Raw genomic sequence first — 27,654 nt, 5'->3', positions numbered from 1 at the left:
ACAGTGATCGGTGCGGATCTGGGGGCTGGGGGGGAGCTGGCAAAGTGAGGGGGCTGATGTGCATCCCCTGCATGAATCGTGCAATGCCTGCTTGGCTGCCTCCCATACACTGATCGCTCGGACTCATCTGTTGATGGTGTGTGTGGCCGGGAGCAGAGCATGGTACCTGTCCGCATAGTTGGACGGAGCGGAGCTGTCACTCACTGATCATTGCACTGACGGGTCGGGAGGTGATCTGTACCGCACTGCCCCGGTGGGATCGGCTCGGATCCGCTGCTATGAAGCTGCCAAGGGGGATGGAAAGGCGCTGAGGAAGCATGGTGAACCCGGGGCTGGCGAGCCTCATCACGGGGCTCATTCTAAGCACTGTGGATGTGATCCTGGCAGGTAAGATGAGGACACGGAATGGGTCAGTTTCAGGGTGGAGGACAAATGACATTTCATAGCACCCGATTTCATTTACTGCAAGGGATTGTCTACATATGGAATGGCATGACCCAGATATGTCACTGCAAGCTGCTCACTGGGCATGCTGGCACTGCTAGTTCCCTGGCAGCTAAAGAACCATGAAAGACTACAAAGGAATGAGAACAATAAAGAGGCTGTCCGATGCATGTCTTCTGAAAATGCTCATTGCTTGGCTGTTTGCACTTGTAATACTTCCAGGACTTGCTGACCTGGAACAAGCATGCAGCAAGTGAAATCAGAACCGGCCTGGGTCAGTATTGAAACCTTGGGATCAGCATGACAATCCGGTAACTGGCATTTTTTGAGGGAGAGGTCAGCAGTGGCAGCTTAGATGATATAGGTTTCCTTTACGGATACATTCACACCAGCACCACACTGAGCCCGATGAAGGGACCCATGTGGCCCCTGAAACGTTGCCAACCCTGTGACAATATGCGTCAATAAAAGACGGTTTTTGTGATACTTCCTCGGTGTGCTGGTGACATCTTGTCTCTATACATTCACACCCGCTACCACTCTCAACCGATCGGCTGGTGGTGTGCGTGTTCCCGGAACAGTGCCAGTGTGCTTGATCGAGCCACATCGCACTGTTTCCTTTTTTCATTTTCATTTGGGAGAACTTTATTAAAATATAATAGGTGCGTCTCACTGGTGCACTTAATAAAATGAATATTACATGCCGTACTTTTTTAAGCTCAGTTTTTTTCTGAATCGAGCCCATTCATGACAAGGCAGAATGTTCCGGTAAAAACGTTTGCACCGATGGTGTGAACTGGCCCTTCAGGCCATCTCCGGGGTAATAAGAAAACTTGGTAACTGATGATTACCTGATTCCCGCTCCCCTGGTAGTCCAAACTCTCCCCATACGCTCCAGCTTATGGACTGTCTCTTGGTATCCTCACATATAATGGCGGGGCCATGCATCAGATGTGATGACATCAGTGGCCCTCCAGCCGCTGGAGGGGAAGAAGCTGTAGGCACCAGTCTTGGAGCCAGCAGGAGTGGGGATCAGGTAAGTAAAAGTCCTTCACACAGGTCCCCTACACAAAAATGAGCAGTTGACCCTTGCAGTTTGGTGGTAGCACCACTACAAGGGGAGTATTTTTTTTCTTGGAAATAGGCTTCAAAGCCAGGTTCACCTTGTTGCACAACGATAACATGCCCCATGTTGCATGTGCTTTGTTGCTTTGCGTTAGGGTAGCCCATTCACTTCATCGTGATACCTAACGCACCGAAAAAGCTGCATGCAGCATTTGCCACAGTGCACAGCAATATACTTTGTGCTGAGGAGGTGCGTTGGGAGGCACCACAGTGCACCAATGCAAGTAATACTGTAAAAAGGGCCTTAAGGTAAAATGAAAGTCTAACAAAATGAATTGCCATGGGGTAGAGGTTTTAGTAAAAGACTTTCTGCCAAAAAAGAAAATCTCTTCTCCCTCTCTTCTAGCCTGCGGCACGTTCACAGTGCAGTGTACACAATCTGTTCGCTATTGACATCTGTGAGATGCCGAGAATGGAGCCGGGTGCCAGGATAATGTAACTCCTGTGTCCCTGCACAGGAGTTACATCATCACTAGATGTCCAATGGCAGAAGAGCAAAGACGTTGGATGCGGATCATGTGCCGCAAAAGATGTCGGCAGCGGGAAACGCAGGCATGCACGCCCTCATAAAGGAGACCAAATGAAGAAGTAAGTCTGCCATAATGTGCAAGAATGCTGAGCATGCTAACACGTTATGGTCAAGGCTTCTGCTGCCCCACCAACCTCAATTATAAGCTTATCTGAAATAGGCACTGGTGACATTCGAGCAGTTATGGAACTGCAAGTCCCAACGTGCCTTGCTCATAAAGACTGAAGGGTGTGCTGAGCCTTGTAGTGCACTGATTTTCCAGGATGAATAGTTCATCAGAGAAGCTTTCCTGACCCGGCAGATGATTTTGTCCGTGTATAGATGTGATCTTTGTACGTCATACCTGTATCTTGCACCGACGGCTTTTATTTGAAATAAAGCAACTTCAGCCTGCTTTGTAGTTGAATGAAATAACGCATCTATTTGAGAGGCCACAAAGCACATGGCAGTGTGTTTGTTGCAGTTGTGTTGCAAGGCCAGCTCCTGTGGGAGTCATGTGGGAGTTTTAACAAGGACTTTTTAGTGCTGTCGGGTGGACGAGTCCTTGTTAATGAATGGAGATGTATGGATGAATGGATTGTAGGTGGGAGAGGTGTTAGATTATAGGTGGGAGAAGTGGCTTCTTTAGTATGTTGGCATAAAAGGAGCTGAACATCTATTTTGACATTTGCATTTCATCCCATATTTACCTGTTTTGGGCCAAAAATGTTTATTTCCCAGTTGTTCCTCCTTTACAGCAGAGCTGGGCACATACCAGGATATGCTTACCTAATGGTTAGCCAAAGCGCCTCGGCCCTGTGTGAAAATTAGACAAGCCCACAAATGAGGTTTAGACAACATTTTGATTCTTTAATAGTAAATTATATTTAATTTACTATTAAAATAAAAATTAAGTGGTGCTCATGCAATACGTAAAATCAAAAACTGTTGCAAACATACACAAATCTGCAAGTCCCACACAATGGCTTCACTCCACGGCTCTGATCCAAATGTAAAATCTTTATTTGAAATCAATCATCCAGTGTGGGCTACCTGTCTTTATTGTGTTTCACCCAATTAGCTTAGATGTAAAGATTAAGTCCAAACGATAAATCATGTTAGAGACAGGTGGTTCACTCAATGGATGAACATCATTGCATTTCACCCATTGGGCTTAATCTCTAGGACTAAGCCCAATGGCTGAAACACGTTAGCACAGGTGGTTCACAGTGGAGGATTGGCAGTAGCTATCATCTTTCGAATAAAGATTTTAGATTTGGTGAAGACCCATCGAGAACTTGGAGCGTAGACATGATCAGTACATGCGCCAGGGACGCTCTTGAGGTGGGGGGAGTTAGTAGGAGATTGGGAGCGGTTATTTGCTTGCTGTGAGCTATATGCAAATTTGCAGTTTAAAAGTTGATAAAATGTTAAGTGGACACAAACTGTTTGCATCCGGGGGCGACTGTCTGCAGGTAATCAATCGCTTTATGTCCGATTGCATGGGGATGGATATGGGCGTGAGACTGCCACAAACGCAAGTATAAATTAGACCTAAAGCCCAACTACAATCAATACTCTTTCTTTTTTCGATAGGGTTTGGGCGTGTGAGAGTCTCTGTCAGGTTTATATTTCTGTCTGGGTCCATCTTGGGGAGATCTTCCCCCAACATCTTCTCCTGGTGACATCCTGTGTGTCAGGTTATGACACAAAGTGTCACTAGGACAGCAAGTGAGGGAAAATATCTCCAATGTTTAATGTAGTGGACCTGGGAAGAAGGATTTACAGGTATGTCTGATAGGTCTTTCACCCAGTTGGCCAGAGGTGTCTTGTATATAAATCACTGGTTCCCTTTTGGCTAAGATCAAGTGTAGTATCTGTTCTTATCAGTTGTCAGGAATTGAAAAGTCTGCTGCCACTTTGAGCGGGGTGGATGGACGGACCAGTAGATTCCTGGCGTAATTGGTAGGGAGCCGGATGAGGTTCCAAGCCCTCTGAGCTTTCGACCCTAGGTAATGGGTGGGCTCCGGTGGAGGGATCTCTGAAGGTGAACTATCTCCTGATGGGAATGGATACGAAGCTTGGTCGAGACTAGAGGGTTGGGGGCGGCAGAAGCTCGTGGTATTGTGCCCCCTGGGCACCCAAGTGACTTCCTGAGCACCCCTGGGACGCCACGTCCCAGAGGTGCTCAGGAAGTCACTTGGGTGTGGGACCCCACATTGACTCACTGATCACTTGGTCACACACCACCTTGCATTTTCTGCACATCGCCTCTTGGACAGGCCTTATGGCTAGTCCGGGGCAATTTTTTTGCACTCGGCCCCTAAGGCCTGTCAGCGTGGTGCACTGGCACTTTATTATTTATGCACTCTATGCACGATTGGCTTTTTTTAAAAGCATTGACCAACAGATGCTGAAGGTGCAGGTTTCTTCGGGGCCTATTCCTGATGTTGGGAGGAGATTCTGTGCCTCCTACGGGGTTCTCTGTCTTCTCCCATCCAAGAGGGGGGGTTTCTCTTTGGGAGATCCCCCCTGCCTAGTACTGTGAGGGACCTGCTGCGGGAGGTCCCCGAAGGTAATGGGTCCACCGGCCTTCGGGTTGGTGGACCAACAGTCTCAACCCCTGCCAGGAGCCTTGCGCCCCGGGGGTCCGGAAAGTAGGTCCCTTCTTTGGAAGGACCTTGTGCACGTTTTTGTGTGCTGTGATTTCACGGTTCACTTTTTTTGTTCACAGAGGGAAGTTTGTTTTGATGCACGTCCACGGGATTAAAAAAAAAAAAAACTGGTTTAGCCTCACCTTGAGTATGTGGTTCAGTTTTGGTCACCAACCGTCAGGAAATATGTCCTGGAACTTCAGCAAGTTCAGAGCTACAAAATTTAATACGGGGGATGGAAGGCTTGAGCTATGAAGATCAGTGATTTCCTACTCCAAAGATTAAACTTGTTCTCCTTAGGAGAGAGGCGTTTAAGAGGAGACTTATTTGCAATTTTCAAAGTCATTAATGGGGACCACAATATTCGGAATAAAATGTTTACACCAAGAACTGTATTGATGACACAGGGACAAGGACACAACAAGAGGTTAGAAGAGAGGTGGTTTAATCTTAGACTTCGCAAGGGGTCCTTTACTGTGCGAGTAGTAAAAATGTGGTATTCCCTTCCACAGTCAGTAGTATCCGCTGATGGCATTGATGAATTCAAGAAGCTTTTAGGTGAGTTTCTTAGTTCACTACATATACAAGGATATGGGAACTAAGAGCCAAAAATATCCAGACACACACATAGTTTGAACTCGATGGACCTGTGTCTTTATTCAACCTTGCCTACTATGTTACTGTTATTTAACTTCAGACATTGCGCAACGCGGTGCATGTCAGCATTACCAACCAGGTTTTTATTTTTACTGCGAATAGTACCTGTTCTGAGCATTGTACCTAAAGCCTAGGCAGAAAACCACATGGTCTCTGGCTAACAGGAGCATTTTGTGTGTCATGTCATTAAATACTGCAGGTCCTATTACTTTCAGTTAGACAGAACCTGTTTGATATTCAGAGATCACATATGTTTTCTTAACAAAATGATCTACATCCTACAAAATCTGCAAGGGCAATGTAAACTTATGAACACAACTTTAATTATAGGGAACTAATTAGGGGTTAGGCAATATTATGTCTTTTAGTAGACAGAGATTTGTCCCCAGGGGCTACGACCACAGATTTTTCCCAACATCAAAAATGTGTCGGAGGATTTCAAAAAGCAATGGGAGTACAATTTTAATATCTGCAGTCGCAATATGCTCACCATGCTTATCGAACACTACACAGGTGAACTCAAGGAGGCGGATGAGCTCTTGAGAACCCTAGGTGTTGAATTTGAAGCTTTCCGGCATAATACAGATTTTGAAAAAGTGGTCACTGACCGAAATTCACAGGTTGAGTCTTTCAACAGGGATCTGTTGGATGTTAAGGACTCTAAATTTGAGAGAGATAGGAGGGTATTTGTTGAGGGCACAGCTTATAGATGGGGACAGTACAGGAACTGGAGCAAGAATCAAACCCCGGGCACAAAGGACAATCATGTGTATAGAAGGAGGGGTAGGGAGGGGGATACCCAATCAGAGGGAACCGAATCCTGCCCTTCTTCTTCAGAGGAAACCTTGGCCCCTCGTCAATGGAAATACAATACACGTTCCCAAAAACAGAGAAATGGGACCTCATGGAGGGACTCCAAGAGACGTTATGGTAAATCCTCACACACCCCAGATAATTCAGGAATGGAGACTAGAATGAGAGGAGCCCAACCACAGAGAGCTAGACAAGATTTTCCCGCTTCTTCTTTTTTGGGAGAGGTGGGGCCCCCACCCACTTCAGGGGAGGGGGCCCCGCATCCTCCGACAGAAAGAAGGGAGAAAACACAGGGACTCCCCCTGAATACGACCAATATGAAAAAAACTATTCTGGATCAATATCTCCTCAAACGACCCCAATAATAAATAACGATTTATAGGTCATCAATTTGAGTCCGTATGTATTTACAGAAATGCAGTTGAAATTGGTCTCAAGGGGTCTAACCTTTTGCCCGGAAGCACCACCAGACAGGTTCGAAATCAAGGATGTCAACCTCTTTGCACGCAGGCTTTTACTTAAGCAGGTGCATGACAAGGAGGGATTACCCTTGGGTGGCATCCTTGATGATTGGAAAGATTTTTCCAGGAAGGACTACAGGGCACTCAGAGATTTGCATGAACTTTGGGAAGAGGGGCACATCTCTGATGAGGAGGAAGATGAATCTGAGGCCCCTCCCACCAAACAGCACTTTAAAGGGTGGCAACGTGGTCATTATGGCCAGTGAACAATACACAGAGATGGTCCTGAGGATTCTGGAAAACACCACCTGGTATCATCCTATAGAAGTTACTGTAGTAAGATCTTTCCAAGTGAATCTCGAGATAATATTGGAGGAGGCTTTGGATCTTGCCTCATAGATAAGGGCACACTGGATTTTTTGAGGGTGCCCTCTCCGCGAACGCAGGTTCTCTATGCCCTCCCCAAGATTCACAAATCGTTGGAAAAACCCCCAGGGAGGCCTATAGTCTCCGGGTGTGGGTCACTGACGGAGAATATCAGTTCATACGTAGATCATTTCTTGAAACCTCATGTGGAATCACTGGCTTCGTTTGTCAGAGACACCCCGCACTTGATCACTCAGATACAGGGCTTGGTTGTACCCCCGGGCACCCTACTGGTAGGCCTAGATGTAGAAGCTCTTTATTCCTCTATCCCACACTCCAGGGGGCTTAAAATGACTGAAAGATTCTTAGCCACCCTGAGGACTACAGAAAGTATGCACAATGCTTTTCTAGTGCGACTCCTGGAATTCGTCCTTACCCTCTTTAACCATCAATATTATTGACAACTACAGGGAACAGCCATGGGGACGAAGTGTGCACCGTCCTACGCTAATCTTTACCTGGGGGGTTGGGAGCAGGACCTGTGGGCCAGAGAGGACTTGTCTATGTACCTGTGCCATGTGTTGTCATGGCACAGGTACATAGATGACATCCTCTTGCTGTGGACAGGGGGTGTGGAACTCTTGGGAGACTTTGATATATTACATTTCAACGACCTTAATCTAAAGTTCACCTTTTACCCATGACTGTAATAGGTTACCCTTTTTGGATGTTTTAGTGTGCAAAGATGCCGAAGGGACCCTTTACACCAGTCTATATAGAAAAGCCACAGCTGGTAATGCCATCTTAGAAGCCAACAGTGCCCACCCAGCTTGCTTAAAAGACAGTATCCCCTTTGGTCAATACCTGAGAGTCAGACGAAATTGTACTAAAGAGAGGCACATAAATTAAGACTCAGGCTACGGGCTCGGGGCTACTCAAACAAAATATTGAAAAAATCTTACAAACGTAGGAAATTTAACAACACCAATATAAGTACATCTATATTAAATAAAAGCGGTAGAGAGGACTCTCTTGTAAGATTAATTCTAACATATAATAACCAACATGCACAAATATTAAAGATCCTTCAAAAACATTGGCATTGTTTGACCAGAGATTCGAGAATCTCGAGGTTTGTGGGTATCAAACCCACCATTACTTACCGAAGATGCCCCTCCCTGAAGGATAAATTGACCAATAGTGATTTTGTGAGCAAGCCCTTCACCTGTTGTAAATACAAGGGTACTTTCCAGTGCCAGAGGTGCAAATTCTGTCGATACGTCCAGACTGGTACGGAGATATCCACCCCTGGGGGTAAGAACTTCAAGGCCCACCATTTTGTCAACTGTGAGACAAGGGGTGTGATCTACCTGATGCTTTGCAACTGCGACATGTTCTATGTGGGAAAAACCAAACGCATGTTTAAGAACAGAATATCGGACCATTTGTCCGACATAGCAGCAAGGGACCTTAGGTCCCCCATAGTTAGACACTTTGTAAATACCCATAATGGACGTATCGACAGACTTCGCTTTTTTGCCTTGGATAGGGTCCATCAGCCCAGACGTGGGGGGGACTGGGATAAATCCCTATTGCAGAGAGAGTGCAGGTGGATCCATCAAACGGAGGCTCATGAGGCGCCAGGTCTTAACGATATGATCAACTTCAGTTGCTATCTTCTGGAGCCATTTTTTTAAATGTATTTAATTTTTTTATCCGATTAACCGATTAATCGAACTTAATAATCGTCCAACTAATCGATTTGGAAAATAATCGTTAGCTGCAGCTCTAGAACTGGCTGTATAATATTATGAGTTTCCACTAGGGGATGTACCCCCAGGTGGGTTGTGTATTATAACTTTTCTGTCTCGTACCTATATATCCTAATGTGACTCTGGTTTCGTATTTATATATCCTTATGTGACTCTGAAACTATTGTGTTGATTTAAGCTATAACAATAGAAATTATCCACAACCCCCTATGTGATCTCATGAGTGGCCCGTTTAAACTTCATCCTTTTTAAACAACAGGATTCTCCTTTCAGTCCGTATGGACACATATGACTGTTATAAGTTTATTTCTTTATCATTATACATTAGTCAAAATATATGTACACTTGTGATTATATACGGGTAAAGGGACTCAGGAATGTCATTTAAGGCTCCATAGGTGCCATTACGTTATATTAAAGTATATGCAATACTCAAAGTACACCTCTTGAAAAACGACATGGCCGGCTGATTGTGTGATTTCTGGCAATCCATTAGCCTCATTAATCGGCTATTTTTAAACGTCAGTCAAAGTACCGCAGCGCTGAATACTGAAAAATGGCCTGGCCAGGAAGGGGGTCTAAACACCTGGTCTTGAAGTGGTTAATGCATCCATGCAAGGCTCAAAGCACACGCCCCTCTGAGGAAGCCCCTGAGTGGGGAGGAAACGCGTCAGGGTAACGTGTGCTAACAACTTCCCTGGACACTCACTAAAGCTCATCCCGCACATCAGTCGCGGCAGAAGCACTGTTCAGCTGGGCTTCGAGGTGCGGAGACGGAGCTCAGCCGGCCCGGATTTGGTCTGAGTCTAGCCTGCATCGGAATCCATACCAATCCAGCAGAGTTTGAGAAAAACGACCGGACGACAGTTTGCGTTATTTGCACAGTCTGAGGATCCAATATTGCACTTGGAACCTCCTACCGTCGAGACTCCTGCATCTACCTTTCCGCTTTGTTCACTGTGCGGCCGCACACATATATTTGGAAGTGCTTTTGGGATAGCTCTCAAATTTGAAATTCAAGCCCGAGGGCTAGTGAGAGTCCCAAGCAGGGGGAAAAGGGAAGGGTGCTTTAATTTTTTAGCCCTATTAACATATCCCTATCTCTGGATCCCAACTACTACTACTGGATACGCTTATTGAAGCAAACACATCATTCAGCATTGTGGGACTCGAGCAGGACTGTCTCTCCCCGAGCTCCCTGAGCTACCTGAGCTGTGAGTAACTTGGGATACATTGTATCCGTACATGAATTACATAGTAGGTGTCTGCTCTAACCTTTTATGCCATATCAGTTGGCCTGCAGATCATCCATGATTCTTTAACCACTGTTTACCCAAGGGAAGTTTTTTAATTGTTTTTAAATGTTTTGTTGTGGATGTATTGTTCAAGTTTTTCTACGATTAAATATTCAATTTGATAAATTACATATCTTTCTACCTGTTTACTGAACCAGCTCCGAATAAGGGATTTCTATAATTTTGGGGACATTCCATATTTTGAATAGTTTGGTATGTATGTTGGTATGATTCATCCTATAGGTTAGGATGACAATAATATGAGTAAACTTGGAAGAAGGTGCTGCCAAAAAGTTAGAGGATGTATCACTTCCAGAAGCTGAATTTTTCCAGAAAAGGGGTAGCAGTACCTGTGGCGAAATACAGTTTATGCATGATAAGAAACAACAGATTGTTTCCTGAGGATTGAGTCATATTTCGGCATCAGAAAGCAAGACTTTTTGTATTACCCTGTGATTGCCTTGGGTTCATTCAGTCTGGTTTTTATTACAGAGAATTGTTTAAAGCAATGTGACAAGCATTCACAGCCTGCTGTGTAACTACAAGTTCTAGCACTCCCAGGTAGCTATAAGTTGCTTAGAATAAAAGTAGTTAATAGGGATACTTAGAGGATAACTGTATTTTTGCTCACACATAATTGGATGATGTAAGTCAGCAGAGCTTCACCTCATTTACTAACCTAAGGGAAAATTCCCTTGCAACGTGCAAATTCCCTTGCACAGTGAACAGCCTATTTGCCTTTAGTAGACCAACTCCTTTATCTCTAATGATCCTCAGATTGGTTGCGTTGCTTTCAAATATCTGGAGCTTGCATGGCAATATATACAAGATGATCATTATCACGGTTGGGGGACAGTCATTGTGCCTGTGGGTACCTTGGGACACCCCTTTCTAATCATTCCCTTGTAAAAAGCCAAGTGGACTTGCTGAATTTTTTTGGATTGACTATTATTACAGATAGGTTACCAGTGGGTTTTCCTGCGCTCCTTCATCCACTGCTTGAGCTAGCATTCTCAGGTGATTCACGTGTATGTGTGTGTATTTATGTCATGAAAAAGGAATGCTGGGGGGACTGCAGTGCACCTTCACTATTGGCCCTTAACGTATGTTTGCGGCTAGCTTCACGCTTTGCCCTTATCACACTTGGCAGAAAAGGGCCTTTTGGCAAGCAAGGTCTTCCAATCCCTTAGTGATAGCTGCTGGTTACGTTGTTGCTTTCTAATGATGGCAAACTGATAAAATATTAAATACCTCTCTCCATGGTTAATAGTATGAGTCATGCTCACGCTGTGCCTCTGTTGTCAATACTGTATATAAAAGAGCTTGCTTTCGTAGGTGAGTGATTTGGGGAGCTGTGCTGAGAAGAGCTGTCTGCTGTTCTTTTCTGAATTGTGTCCGATAAATCATGCTCGGAGTCATAGAGGCTGCACCAGGTTGTCCTTCGATATAACAAGAAAGTGATTTAGTTCCATGGCTTCTGATGGCATCCTGGCAGTGTGAAGGCCTGAGGGCATAGACCGAGGAAAGGAATTTAATGGATCGTTACCTTGACAGGAATACAGATCTGTCAATGTTATCCATGTGTGTTTTTATTTTATTTGTTTAGTAAAATTATCACTTAATTTAATATGGTGAAGAGTACTGTGTAAAGTGCATGATCTTGTAACAGCCAATCAGAATGAATCCTTTCTTGTTTGCATTATTCTACGCTTAAAGCTAAGGTTTTTCGGTATCGAGTACGAGTACCGATATTTATATTTCGGTACTCGCTGAAACCGAGTACCAATACTGGTACTTCCGGTAGCATAGAGCCAGCTTCCTGGGCAATCCGGGAGCCAGGCGGCGTAATATTACCCACCGCCCGGCTTCTTGTTGTCAAATTTTCCCGGCGTCTGCCTCACAGTGGGGGAAGAACAAGACAAACAAATGAATGTTTTGTCTAATGTGATACATCAAAAAGTAATGTCCAATACACTGAAAAAGAAATTAGAAAAAGTTAGAAAAAATTCGAAAAAAAGTAAAAAGAGAGCCAACCTCAATGCTGGAGTGGGATCCCAGGGCAGAGAGAGGAGAGAGCGGGTAGACTCCAACTAAAGGAAGCAACTGAAATTGATTGAGTCATTTATTCCTGGTTTTTCATGGGATTTAGTGAGGTGAATCCATTTGCATTCCTTTTGGAGTAGGAGTGTATCCCAATCTCCACCTCTGCTAGGAATGTGCACCCTATCAATAACGGAGAAACTCAGTCCCTGGGTTTTACCTCCATGAATCTGGACCACATGTCTGGCAATGGGGGATCTCAAGTCGTGTGCCCCAATGTCCGAGATGTGGTGCGAGATTCTATTCTTCAACATCCTCTTAGTTTTGCCAATGTAGAACATATCACAAGTACATCTCAGGAGATATATGACTCCCCTCGTTTCACAATTTGCAAAATGCTTGCATTTTATTTTCTGTCCATTAGGTGTAATGACTTCGGATCCTATTTGGATAAATGCACAGAATTTGCATTTTTGACATTGATAAGTGCCAGTGTATTTGCAACAAAATTGTTTTTTATTTGTCACGAACTCACTAGAAACCAATTTGTCCTTTAAAGAAGAACATTTTTTATAAGTTATCGTAGGTTTCATCTGGATAAACTTAGAAAGCCTTGAGTCTTTAGTGAGACAGTGCCAGTGCTTCATCAGTATCTCTCTAATTTTTTCGTGTTGATTATTATATGTGAGTATTAATCTCAATGGATCATTGTGTTTGGAGATGTTTTGTCTTTTGTTTTTGTGAACCCACATTGATCTATAATTCACCTTAGTTTTGTTATATGCTCTCTGTAGGATTTTATCCGAGTAACCCCTCTGTTGTAACCTATATCTCAAATTTTTTGCCTCTAGTTCAAAGTCTTTATCTACACTGCAATTTCGTCTTATTCTTAAATATTGTCCGTAGGGAATACTATTTATAAGACTTTGGGGATGTGCACTGCTAGCCTCCAAAATGGAGTTTACAGCGGTCTTTTTTCTGTATAGTTTGGTATAGAGTTTGTTAGTTGTACTTTTGCAGATTGATATATCTAGAAACGGTAATTCCGACATATCCATACTCATGGTAAATTTGAGGTTGAAATCGTTGAAATTAAGTATATCCACGAAATCTTCCAGAAGTGTTTTACCTCCAGTCCAAAGAATCAAAATGTCGTCTATGTACCTGTGCCATGTTAAAATGTGGCACAGGTACATAGACAGGTCGTCTCTGGACCAGATATATTCTTCCCATGCCCCCAGGTACAGGTTGGCATATGAGGGAGCACATCGTGTTCCCATCGCCGTTCCCTGCACCTGGAGGTAAAGGTTGTGATTAAAGGAAAACGTATTGTGAGTCAGGATAAATTGTAATAGTTGGACTATAAAGGCATTGTGATCAAATTCAAATGTACCCAGTGAGGCCAAAACTTTTTTTATAACTTGAATCCCCTTTGCATGAGGTATGGAGGAGTATAAAGCTTCAACATCTAGGCCCACCAATAGAGTTTCAGCTGGAATCTCCAGATCTTTGATTTGAGATATAAGGTGAGGAGTATCTCTTACATACGATGTAAGTGACTCTACGTGTGGGCGTAAAACATTATCCACATAGATACTGGCGTTCTCGGTCAGGGCTCCACAGCTAGAGATTATGGGGCGACCTGGTGGGTCGATAGTATCTTTATGAACCTTTGGAAGAGCATATATTACTGGAGTTCTCGGGTGTAATATTTTCAAAAAACCACTTGTACTTTTATCTATAATATTATTGTTTACTGCCTCATCTATCAGGTTAAACAGATATTGCTGGTGAGTTTTTAAAGTATCCCCTTTAACGAGTTGGTACCATTGGCGATTATTCAAAATCCTCATCACCATTCTGACATAGTTCTCACTCGTCATAATCACCACATTTCCACCCTTGTCTGCAGGTTTAACTATAATGTTGTTATTTTGTTGTAAAGTTTTTAGAGCATTTCTTTGTTCAGCAGTTAAATTGTCTCTAATGATTTTGTATGGTACATTTTTAGAGATATCTTCGGTTACTCTATTTACAAAGTTCCAAATATTCAAATTTTGTGACAAGGGTGGAAATGTGGTTGACTTGGGTTTGAACCGTGGAAATTTTGGGGATATAGAGGCTCCCAAATCCTCTTCGTCATCTGAAATGTGGCCTTCTACCCAGAGGTCCTCCAGGTCTCTTAAGGCCCCATAATCTTTCCGTGAGAAATCCTTCCAGTCTTTTATGATTCCTCCCAAGGGTTTATTACTTTTATCATGAATCTGTTTCAACAATAATTTTCTAGCAAATAGATTGATATCTTTGATAATATCGAATTTATCAGGGGGGGTTTCAGGGCAAAAGGTTAGGCCTTTAGATATTAGATTAAGTTGATCTTTAGAGAAAACCCAGGGAGTCAGATTTATAATTTGTAAATTCTCTAGGGATGACGTTTGGTCATATATTGGTCCCACATAGTTTTCCTGAGGGGTGGATTTAGAGTGTTGTCCATTAATGGGAGTCCCTCTTTCCAGTTTGGATCCATACTTGGATCCACCCTGTTGGAGGGCCCTATTCTGTCTAAAAAATCTTTGTCAAGCCCTGTCGCTCCTTTTTCAGTAATCATGTCCGATTTGTAAGTGGTCTCTACGTCTAGGGTCAGTTTGAGTGTCTACATATCTTGGATTGGAAGTAGTGTTTTTCGGATTCTTATTTTTGTATCTTTGTTTTTGGGAACGAGTGTTATAACCCTTTAAAGAGATAGAGCTGGAGTCCTCCGCCGAGGACGGACAAGATTCCCTCCCCTCGGATTGTGACCCAGCGCCATCTCTTTCTGTAGCCTTATATTTAAAAGTTTGTGGTTTGGACTTTTCCCATTTGTTGTATTTATTTGGATAGTCCCATTTGTATGCTCGTTTTTTAAGGTAAGTATATTTATCCCTTTCAAATTTATGTTCCTTCCTTTCTACTAGATCCCTATTATAGTTCTATATTTGTTGTTCAAGAGTTTTCATAGACTCCTCGAATTCAGCTGACTGTTTAAAGCTTTCCAATTCCGACACTAGATCTTGAATTTGTATATTGACTCGTTTTAAGTCCTCTTCATAATAATCTGCCAACATTGTCAGCATATTTCTGCTGCATATGTTAAAGTTTTGCTCCCATTTCATCTTAAATTCAGTTGAAATGTCCTTTTATATTAGGAAAAACCTGTAATCTTAAGCCCTGTGGGCATATGTCATGTTCCATGTACTTATCCAAGTACATTTTATTCCAGAACAGACGTGATTTATTTTCGTAGGTCTTTCTCAATCTAAAGAAAATATCTCTAAAGTTACGCTCCTTTTGTTTTTTATCCTTATCATCCCCCACCTCTCTCCTCACCCTGCTCATAATGGAATCCCACTCCAGCATATTGAGGCCGCAACCTCACAAATCAATGGTCAACCAATAAAAGTAAAGAACCTTCCCCTAAAGTACGGAGAGGTACCCGGTCAGGGGTCCCCCCAACAACGTTTAAATGTTAGAAAAGCAAACAGGGGAAATGAGGGGAAGGTTCAAAAAAATCAACTCAAAATATTCAAGGTAATTATTTGGAAGTGCGGGTCCCCTAATTGTAAATTGGTATACAAAAAAAAAATGATTCCCCTTATAGGGGATCCCACCATTCTTTCAATAAGTGTAAATAACAACTATAGTACGATGCAATACATATTTAATTCATATAGAAAAGGCTAAAAAAGCTCAATATATAGGGCACTGACATATAACAAAAACGAAGACAAAACATGTTTAACATATAAATGGCTGCATCCCGCTTATAATGCAAAAAGTGGGTTTATAGGTGATGTCCATAAAGACAGAGGCATGCCATGAAAGATAAGATGGTATATACGAAAGTCAGCAGTAAATATGGAAAAATACGTTCAACTGATATGTGGAGGTATCCAGATATAGACAGAAATGTCATTGATGAAAGGCACTGGACAACAGGAAGGTGATAAGAAAAAAGTATGATCGGATCAAGAGCCAAGAGGATTGATGAAAAAGCAAAACGGATAAGCTGAATGTATAAAATATGTGTATCACTCACGGTCCGGAGAAACTTTATATAGAAGGATGAAAAAAGAATCCGTGCTGGTATAGCATTTGCAGTAGAGGGTGAATCCGTGTTTGTATGGCACATCCTTCTTGATTGCCCGGGAAGCCGACTCCATTCTGTTTGACCGGCTCGATGTTGATTGGCCGGGAAGTTGGCTTCCCAGCCTATCGGCATTGAGGCCGGCCAAACTGATCTGACAATATGGTGACACGACCCCTAACCCTGCAGACACCTCATTCCCCTCGCATAGATCCTTAGCAGCAGTCATTACTGTACCAGTCCTTCGGCCAGCTGAGCAGACACCGCTCTCCAAGCTCTCCCGAATCTGCCCATGCCTCCTGTGTGTACAGCGCCCACGTGATTGTCCCTCAGCCTGCCACTGTGCATGCGCAGACTGCCCATCGTTCTCATTCAGAAATGCTGTGCAGTAGCAGGCTGATGGCCGATCACGTGGGCGCCGTACACACAGGAGATCTGGGAGAACAGTGTCTGCCCAGCTGGCCGAGGGACTGGTACGGTAATGACGGCTGCTAAGGATCTATGTGAGGTGAATGATTTGTCTGCAGGGTAGGGGTCGTATTGCCATATTATCAGATTTGTTTGCCTGGCTCGACACTGGCTGGGAAGCAGGCTTCCCAGCCAATCGGCATCAAGCCAGCTAGACAGCATGGAGCCAGCTTCCCGGCTCCATGTTCCCTCGCAGCACTGCCGGTCAGAGAAAATCTCCCTCTGACCAGAAGTTCCAGTATCAGGAAAGGTATCAAAGCATTTGGGCGAGTAAGAGTACTCACCCAAATATATACCAATCGGTGCCGATACTCACCGATACCGATCCGTGCCGATCCTCCAACCAAATACTCGTTATCGGCACCGATGGTATCGGTGCATCCCTACCTAAAGCTTAACTGCAGGTACAATAATCTTACCACTAGCCAGTAAGTTTCAGAGTGACTTTGCTGTAAAGCTCCCTGCCATAATTAGACTGCCTCCTTCTCTCCGTAAATCACCAGTTTGCATTCAGATGGAAGTCCAGTTCCTGATGAATCTCTATGCCCACTCCAGCTGTAGCGCTGCAGGTCTCATGGGCTTCAGCACAGTGGTCACATCTCCACCCCCTCTCCTGGCCAATTAAAAAGCAAATAACTCCAGGCTCTATTATATGATTGGCTAGGTGGAGAGGGGGGAAATTCTCCTTTTTTTTCTCCAAGGCTCTGGGTTGTGGATACGCCCTCTATGTCCTAACAATGCAGGACTACTGGTCCTGCATTGTATGTGATGTCAGAGTGTCTGTGACTGATGGAGTGGCAAAGATAGTCTAATGCAACATGATTTTGCCATCTGTTTGAGACACTTCTAATGTTATTGAAAACTTGTTAGTGCAGTTGACCTCCTTTTGATCTGTATTTGGTCCGAATCAAGCTCGTATGGGTCGAGAAGCAGTCCTGATGCATACAAAAGCCTATTGACGCTGGCCCTGATTGATTTTGGAGATGCTATTTGCAATGATGCTATTTTGCAATCTTATGAATATTTAGCAGTTAGAATTCTGCTGACGTTTGTGCAGAATTGCAGCCAGCATCCAAGGTCTACTTATTTGTTGTAGGCATTTATATAGTGCCGACAATTTATGCAGCGCTTTACATTATGCAGTGCACATTCACATCAGTGCCTGTCCTCAAGGAGCTTATAATATAAAGTCCCTATCTCACATGGATACCTACAGGGCTAATTTAAACAGAAGCCAATTAACCTACCAGCATGTCTTTGGAGTGTGGCAGGAAACCGGAGTACCCGGAAGGAAACCCACGCAAGCACAGGGAGAACATGCCAACTCCTTGCAGATAGTGACCTCACCAGGATTTGAACTGGGGACCCCCAGTGCTGCAAGGCAGAAGAGCTAACCACCATCTGTTAAAAAAAATTTTAAGTAAGAGTTTGGCTGTGTTTTTATTTAGGCCTCATTCACACAGCTAAGAGTCGGCCCGTACAGATCTGTGCGGCGTGCACGGCCATATCGGGCTGTTCCCGGGAAGGACAGGTGCTGTGTGTGATTGTACACAGCAGCCTGTTCTTCCCTATGGGAGGACGCGGCCGTGCGCTGCGTACGCTCACCCAAGCTGGTGTCCGTACTCGTACGCAGACAGGTTGAAGCGTACGGCTGCGTCCTCCCATAGGGAAGAATAGGCTGCTGCATACACAAATCTGTACGGGCTGACTCTTAGCTGTGTGAATGTGAGGCCTTATGGGCAACCACCGAAGGTAAACATTGTTGGGTCTTCCTCCAGATCTGTGTGTCCCTATTTGTTTTTGTACTTCATCATCTAATGCGGAAAATGATATGATACTTGTGCCTGCAAATTAAACAATATTAATTTGTTTAGAATCCATTTCAGTCGGATCAGGTTCACTTTCACGATTATTTTTTTCCTTTCAGGTTTTGTGTGTGGGAGCTTTCTCTTTGTTGTGTGTAATGTAAAAGGTCTTTTTCTCAGAACATCCCTTGGGAGACATTGTAGCTTCTTGTGTTACAAAACAGCTTTGGGCTGTGTCATCACAATTTTTTTTTTATATAATCCCATGAGTCAGGCTAACTGAATATAAGCTCTTTCCATAGTGAGCAAAGCAGAAGCAAAAAGAAAAAACATTTATTCAGGGCTAATTCCACATTTTCATGAAAAATAATAAAAGCACCCTCGTTGATTAAAAAAAATAAAAATAATAATTTATTAATTTTTTGCATTTGAGTCTATAAAGCATTGCAACCTTGATCAATGCATTACAGGTGCAATGCCCAGGTTTCTGCAGACTGTTCCTCCAACCCCAGGCCTGTACTGAACTATGGACTTCCCGTTACGGCCTGGAGGAAGTTATTGATAGACTACAAGTGCCATGACTTCCCCACACTTGTAGTCCATTTGAGATCTATGAGTCCCTCTGCCGCAATGGTATTTTCAGTCACAGACCCTGTGAATGGATCTGTGAATAAATAATGTGGCTGTGTGAGCGGAGCCACAGACTGCCACGTCACATACAAATATAAGCAATATGAGGCGGAAAAAAGAACCCTGCAATACAGTTAGAAGGGAGGGGGCGGTTTGGGGGTGGGGGAATGCGGTTTGTGATTGCTTTTTTTTGTTTTTTACAGCTTAAATATGAGTGTGTTATAGAACAAAGTCTAAAAGGTGGAATTAGCCTTTAAGGCGGGCTGTAGTGAGCACAAATGTGGACGCAATGATTTGTGAAGCAGTGATTATGTAATGTGTCTCCTTTCTATGACTGTTAAACGGAGTGTACCCAGTTTCCAACAACTCCTATAGCATGTTTTCAGTCTTTGACCATCTTCTTTACCACAGCTTCCTTTTTAAAGTATGCCAAATCTTGAGGCACCCAGTCTAAAATGTAGTAAACATGTGGCCCTTTTCAAAATCCATACCAGATCCTTATCCAAGATAGACATCTGGTATGAAATATGAAATTTAATGTGGAACCCCATGCAAAAACACAATAAAAAAATAGGGTTCCCCTTTACATCAGAAGCCCTCTCCCACATCAGGATTTCCCCTTCGCATCAGGAGCCTGCCTGCACCATGGAAAGGTATGGCAGTGAGGCACCCCTGAGAAAGCCAGAAGGCACCCTGGTTGAGAAAGGCTGTTCTATTGCATGCATATAGTCCTTGACCATCTCCTGTTGTATGTCCCAGTCTTTGACAGCTTTTTGTAGCAATAAATTCACTCCCTCATATATTGTAGATGTCAGGAGCCACACTTTTGGCCCCCTTGACCACCACTGTGTTAAAGCAGCATGATTCCCAATTCAAATAGGACAAGCTTAAAGGAGAACTATGGATTTAGGGCTTTTCCCCATAGTTCTCCAAAGGGTAACGGGAGGACACAAACTAGCTGCGTGAGTGACTGACAGCTGGCTCTGCCTATCTAGAGGCAGAGCCAGCTGTGCCCGCCTCCTCCCCCGTCCGTTCCGCCAGTCAGCGCTGGAGGATCGGAGCAGGGAGGGGGAATCCAGTCCCTCCCCTGTCATGGCTCTCTGCCGTGACAGGATCCAGAGGTGAGCGAACGCCGGTATGTGTTCGCTCCCTTCCCGATCTACTGAGCCGACCTGTGACAGTCTCATTGTCACAGGTCGGCTAGAACTATGAGGTGAGTGAAAAGCACTCACCTCATAGTTCTCCTTTTAAGTTAGCGTCACATCTCCGCGATGCTTTCGCAGTGAAGGCACATAAAGGTACATCTTCACCTAACTGCTGGTTTGTTAGTATTACAGAGTTTCTTTACTAGCACATTGCAGCAGTATGTTAATAGCAACCAGTCACAGATAAGCATGCAGCCAGATTGGTGAAACCCAGGTTCTTACTACTGTAAACTCCCCATTATCCGACATGTTCCAATCCCCATGGATACCGGATAACTGGGAGTTTACTGTATTTGCAGTTGGAAACCTTGACTCTATATACTTTATTGATGAATAAAGCCCTCAGTCTGTATATAAAACATGTAATAACTATAAATTTCTCTGGTACTCAAACTTGACACAGAGTAATCCCGAATGTATATGACCTTATTTCTAAGCAGTTTTTATAGCTTAGTTTCTTAATAACATTCATTGCAACACACAGATTTGAGTTATTCTGCAGGTTGAGTCATATTTTTCATTGCCTGTGCATTTATTACAATGAGTTGTGATTTTGGGTTGTTTGCTGGGTAGAGACCTGATTTATCATGCACAGACGTAATTGGATCATTGCCACCCAATAGAAATATGACGAAATATTGAGAAATGATTGCAATGCAACATCAAGAAATAGCTGTGCACCTTTAACCAGTAAATAATTACAGCCTCTCCTACATAAAGTACATTTTTAATCCTATTTGCACACCCAGATAGATGAAGCATAAATTAAAACTGCAAAATCACATTATTATTCAGGGCATTTGCTACATTGTGCTTCATCTTGTTCAGCGACAAGCGGTAATGATGTCATTGTATCACACAAGGAAATAAAAAAGGTCATTGGTGTGTTACTATGGGCTGCCATATACGCATTAGTCAGACTGCGTATTTTACTCTTACTAGAACTCATTAAGGCAAGATATAGATCAGCGTTTTCAGTGCAAAATCTGTACTTTAAACATTGGTATAGCCAAAACTTTATTTTTTAATGTAGGGAAAGGTTCAAAATCTTTCATGTGTGTTTTGCAATTTGTGTCATCTTTAGGGAGATTCATCCTCTCTTGTGACAGTTGACCCAGGACAGCAAGTGTTGGGAAATCTAACATTTTAAAGTGCATTTCCACTTTTGCAGCCAAAATTGAGAAATCTCGCACTATGCATTTGTGTCCCTATTCACAAAGCATATCTAATAAATAATTTCTTAAAAAATATGTCTTACCATTTTAGATGTGTTTTATGTAACAGGCCTTTGCAAACTTCTCTTCTCAATTTCAGAAAGAGGAAACTCTGACTGTCCCCATATTAAGATGAGGGACAGACTGAGCTTCCTTACAATAACATACAATGTCATCAGGGCTTTAACTCTTTGTTAGGTGAGACAGTCCTAGTCCTGCTCATCTAGTTTACAAGTGATAATGAAATCTGCCAGCACAGTACAGACGGGTTTAATTATGACATTTTAATTAATTATTTAATTATTTGACACAAAACTCCCCTCAACCCCCTTTCAGCCGCTGATCTCTCCTCCGATTACTGGACCCGGAAGTGATGTGTATTATATCACTTCCGGTGTCCCTAGTTACAGTCTCCGGCTCTTAGCTTAGAGCCAGGAGAAGAAGCTGGGGAAGCAGATCTCTGCTTCCTCAGCTTCTTTAGGGTCTGAAAGACCCCTGATGTCTCCATAAAGAGGACCTGTCGCACCCTATCTGCTATCACATATGATAGCATGTGATAGCAATAGGGTTAGCAATAGGGTTAGTGTAAAAAAAAAAAAAGTGTAAAAAAATTAAAAAAAATAAAAGTAACATATAAGAAAAATAAAAAAATGAAAGTCCCCCTGCCACCCACGTGCACGCACATAAACACGCGTCGGTGCGCCTACGTGCTAAAACAACAATTGCACTACACGTGTTATATATCGCCGTGAACCTCGGAGTGAGAGCAATAATTCTAGCACTGTCAATCACTGTTAACACTAAACTGATGAGCGGTAAAAGCGTTTAAAGTGTTCCCTATGGGAAATTGGAAATTTTGGGTATTGACTTTTTTACGGCTTCCCGGGCAAACGCAATTTTAAGGCTTGATATGTTTGTTATCTATTTACCCGACGTGACCCCATGTTTTATATTTTACCAAAAATGGGGTATTATATTATGTTTCTGTGCACTAAATTTTAATTTAGTTAATTTTTTCCTAAAAGTACTGGTTTGATAAACATTTGCGCAAAAACCGTGCAACATATTCTACAGGGCCCCTGCTTTCAGAACATATATCATTGTTTGGGGGTTTGAAGCTTGTTTTCTAGCCAAAAATGTATATTTTATCATGTGTGTGCAAATAGTAAGAAAATGCTCCAGACAGCAAATGTTCACATGAGATGTGAACATGTAACAAATATAAAATAGGTGTTATCCCAGTTTTGCTGCAAACGTGGAAATACACTTTAAGGTTGTTGTTGTTGTTGGAACAGGAGGTGAAGAGAATATTACAAGGGGGAAACCTGCTTGGATAAGAATTTCTTAAAAAGGGGATTTCCTTATTTTTTTAAAAAGATTTCTTCTCGCTCTGACAAAAAGTGAAGGAAAATCTCCCCAATGGGACACAGACAAAAAAGAAGGCTTAAAGGCTGAGGTTTTATTTATTACCTACTCCATTTTCACACAATACAGTTTAATGTAAATAATGTTGCCACAGTGAGCTGAGATTGGATTTATTGAACTTCCCAGGGGCTGGAAAATTTCCAGTAACCATGATGACTGAAAAAATACTCTGGCAGCCAGGCCATTCCCGGCTGAAAATTGGGACAACTTTCCACCTGGTTCCTTAATTCTTGTAATTGACGTTTGCTGAACGGGGTGCTGCAGAAAGGGCCACGACTATTATTATTTAGCTATTTTACTATTTAAATTATTTAGCTGTTATTGGGTGGGCCATCGGGTAGCATTTTGCATAGACCAGGCTTTGGGAATATCTCACTTGGGCAATATCACGATTTTGTATTTTAATATGTTGCTTGTAGAGCTGCAGCTAACGATTATTTTCAAAATCGATTAGTTAACCGATTATTAAGTTCGATTAATCGGTTAATCGGATATAAAATAAAATCAATTTTAAAAGATGGCTCCAGTGATGGACTACTAGTTTTATATTGAGGTTGTAGTCCATCACAGGAGCAAGCTTGGAGCGGTGGAAGTAAAAAATAAAAAAAAAGTGTGGTGTGCAATATAGTGAAATGAAAAGTGTAAAATTATACAGCAATGATGCAGAATGGCATCTGCCATAGAGGACTACAAATCCCACTATCCCAGCAATACATTATAGAGCACCATGTGTGGGAAAGTGCAGGCTTACCTGAGCAGTCTTCCAGCAACTTGTTTCTGAGATCAGGCCTGTCTATCGGTGGCTGTCATCCGCCCACACCTTCTTCTCCTTACTTCTTCTCCACGCGTCCCTGTGCCGATCGTGGATGTGGGCAGGCGGTGAGCGTGAGGCGGGGAGGAGGTGCGGCGTGTGGATGCAGCTGGGCGGGTCTGGCAGTGGCGAGCGTGAGGTGTGGCGCCGATTAATCGATGATTGAAAAAGTTGACAACTTTTTCAATAATCGATTATAATCGATTATGTCGATTAGTTGTTGCAGCCCTAATAAAAGCCTTCCACTGGATAAGTGTTATGATCTGGGGTTGCTTCAGTTGGTCAAGCCTAGGTTCCGCAAAGTTATGTCCCCCCAATGAGGCCAGCTACCTACCTGAATACACTGAATGACCCTTATGGCACGGGCATATTCCAAGAAGGATTCATTGTACTCAAATTGTAAAAGAGTGGTTCAGGGATCATGAGACATCATTTTCACACATGGATTGGCCTCCAAACCAGAACTTTTTGAGACCCCATTGAGAATCTTTGAGATGTGCTGGAGAAGACTTTATGCAGGGATTATACTCTCCCATCATCACTACAAGATCTTGGTGAAAAATTAGTGCAACTCTGTACGGAAATAAATGTTCTGACATTGCACAAGCTTATTGAAATGATGCCACGGCGAATGTGTGCTGTAATCAAAGATAAAGGTGGGCCAATAAAATGTTAGCGTGTGCCTTTTTTTTTGGCCAGTGGATTATCTATTGTGAGCTGGCGATTGATAGCCGGTACATAAGCCCCCTTGGAATAAGCAGTCTCTTGGGCACAGATACCAAATCCAAGGGAGTAGTGGCAACCCGTGCAGTGTTTATTGGTGATATTTACAAGAGTATTCACAGTTGCTGTACAGTGGTTCACAAGAAACTAACAAAAAAAACCTAGCCGTACCCCGGCACTAACTTCATACACAAAAAATATAGGTCTAACCAGCAGGCTGAGCAGGCCTACTGCTTGTCAGCCTCCACATACACCCTTTGCTAGTTTTCACCAACCTTGCAGCTCTTTCAGACAGGACTTGTCTGATCCCCAGGCAGAGAGCTCTGACTACAGGTTCCAGGTGAGATTAAATTGCCAGTGGATAGAGGAGTAAACCCTGCACTGGAGCCCGGATCAGCAATCCCTTAACCCTTTTGCTGCCAAGCCCTCCGGAACATTTCTCAAATAAGCTGGCCAAGCCATTTTTGCATTTTTTGCAATTTTTTATAAATAGACCCCTGACATTTCCCTTTTGAAATAGAAAAAGAAATTGAGGACATAAGTCCTCAATTTCTTTTTCTGCAGCCCCAGCACTCAATGAATGGGAAGCACTCAATACAGAGCTTCTCATTCATTCACAAACTAATGATAGTAAAAATATCTTACTATCATTAGTTTATGAATGGGGAGGAGCCTCTGTAGTGAGTGCTAGTCCCCATTCATAAATTCTTGAATGAACAGCCTGTTCATTCATAACTGGGGACACATACTATGGACTATGTGTCCCCAGTTATTTACAAACACCGGAGTGATCAGACGATCACTCCGGTGTTTGCTGTAAACAGAGGGATCGTTAAATATCAATGATATCGGTGATTTTATTACGGATGGATATCCATGGAGTCTTTCATCCCTCCCTGGGGTGGCTCCAGGGAGGGATGAGAGACTCCAGATGCCGGCAGCAGCGGTGCCGGGGGGGGGGGGGGGGGGGGGAGGCGCCCGATATTTTTGATTACAGCAGTCATCAGCGGCTTGTGAGCCGCTGATGACAGCTATTATTTTGAAGCGGACAGTCTGCTGTAGAATTATACTATAAGCTCATGGTTACTAAAGCGACCATGAGCTTATAGTAGAACTGTAAATGCCAGGTTCGTACGGCATGCTGAGCTGGCCAGCCAGAAGCACTTTTGTAGCTCCGTATGCCATACGTCCTTGGCAGCGAAAGGGTTAATGTATAGGAGAGGAATTTGGGAGACCTATAAACTCCGAACATGACTTTCCCAGACTCCCTCTGGGACGCTCTACTACACTATCCAAAACGTTTTTTTAAATGGCTTTAGGTACATTTTGATATTAGAAGGATTCTACCTAGAAATATGTAAAACATATCCAACAGCAACTCGTATTTCTTGGATTTTTCCAGAAAGTACTTATCTGTAGTTGGGTCATTAACTATTTGATGTTGGCAGTTTCTGTGGAAAGGTCTGTGGTATTTCCTTGAGAAATGAAGTGGGCAGGGCTGACATTGTGGGCTTTGAAAATTAGAGCCCAAGCACACTGTGGTGCCATGTATCAGCAGCAACCGCTGTCAGAATACCTGTACAGAGCTGGCAGATCATTGGCTGCCCACTCCGTTTGTTTGAAGATTTTCTGACCGGCTCCTTCGATCAACTGATCAAGGGATGCTGACCGAAAGGGTGCTGACAGCAGCGCCTACCGTGCCAATTTTGGCAGGTTCCTCAAGAACCATACAAGATTCACAGTGTATGGCCAGCTTTAGCTTTCGTTTTTTCTAACTTTTTCTCGTTATTTACATATGGCAATCCTATTAATCACACACTTTCTGCCCCTTGGTGTCTACACTTTTTTTTTCCTCCAATATATCACAGTTGCCATTTAGGCTGGACTTTAAATGTCAGTCTTTGTTCATCTCTATTACATGGAGGATTTATGAGACTAGTAGTTTTCACTATCAAGATAAGGAAGTTTGTGCTTTCTTTTCAGCTCCCAGGAAGTGACAAGGGCACGGCATTTGTGGCAAGATCCTCCAGGTATTTTCTGTACTCGCTGAAAATGTTTTGGCCTGAAAAATAAAAACTAATGCACCATGTTTAGGTCTGGTAATCTGCAATATTTCAAATTGTTTGGGTTTAGAAACACTTTAAATAACAAAATAGAAGGCACAGTAGCCAAACAACAACATTGTCTTTAGCATTGCAAACTGTAACTGACTGGCTAGTGGATACACCACAGTCTGCATCGGCTTTGATTGCTTATTCTTAGCTATGTGATGGGAGCTAATTTTAACCTTGTAACAGGCAGTTCTGTAGAAACCACCCACCCCCCACAGCAAAAGAGAAAACCATCAATAGTAACTTATAATGTGTGTTTACTGGCAGTGAATATCTTACCTGGAGTTCTTCTTTAAGGATCAGTCATTACCAGCTCTTTTCCCTGCATGGCAAGCAGCTAAGTGATGCTTGTACACAGCTGCAAACTGTAGGTAGCTGCTCTCATTCTTTCAGTCCACCCACAGTACAAATGCATGAGCTTCCCGCTCATTTAAATAGAGGTGGCTGGGATCTTGGCCCCCTGTTTCTGTAATATCCTAATTAGTTACTTTGCGGCTTGAAACGATGGCAGGGGCCCAAATGAAAGCTGAAACTGAAACACTTGGCACGATGTTCTACTTTGTGCTCCCACATACACTAGCATTGTTCAGGAAAAACTGTTTAATGTGCAACTGATGAAAAATGTCACTGACCAAGAGCGTTCTTTACAGCGTTTGGCTGTTCTATACAACTTTTCACTTCAGAGGATCTAATGTAGATTGCTGCTAATAATAATCTAGACAAGCTACTCATAGCGACTAGTTTATTAAAAAAAAATAAAACTTGTGAAAAGGGTTAAAAGTGGGTTGTTGCCTTAGCACCTTTGTCAGATTACTTGGTAGGGCACACAGGAAAACAACGCTCTTGTCCGTAAAGGGAATCTATGGTCAAAACTACAAATAAATATGTACGAGGGTCAATCAAAACGTAATGCCTATATGTCTGTAATTTGAGATCTATTAGAGTGACTGTGAAAAGGTGAAAAAACAAAGTTCAATGTTACGGTGCTCACCAAAAAGGGGGGG

General features: G+C 43.0%; 1 protein-coding gene across 1 annotated transcript in view; it reads left to right on the top strand.

The window, feature by feature from the left end:
• Window positions 1-269: 269 nt before the first annotated feature.
• Window positions 270-27,654, top strand: part of TYRO3 (TYRO3 protein tyrosine kinase) — a 157,215-nt gene continuing 129,830 nt past the window's right edge. Inside the window, exon 1 of the mRNA XM_018560067.1 lies at window positions 270-387. Within this exon, the coding sequence (XP_018415569.1) occupies window positions 318-387 (70 nt within the window). The 5' untranslated portion in view covers window positions 270-317. The remainder of the gene's footprint in view (window positions 388-27,654) is intronic.

This window comes from Nanorana parkeri, unplaced genomic scaffold, assembly GCF_000935625.1.
Source record: "Nanorana parkeri isolate BGI_ZX_2015 unplaced genomic scaffold, ASM93562v1 scaffold430, whole genome shotgun sequence".
In the NCBI taxonomy this organism is placed as follows: Eukaryota; Metazoa; Chordata; class Amphibia; order Anura; family Dicroglossidae; genus Nanorana; species Nanorana parkeri.
The sequence above is the reverse complement of the archived record's forward strand: the minus strand, read 5'-3'. Positions and strand labels throughout refer to the sequence as shown.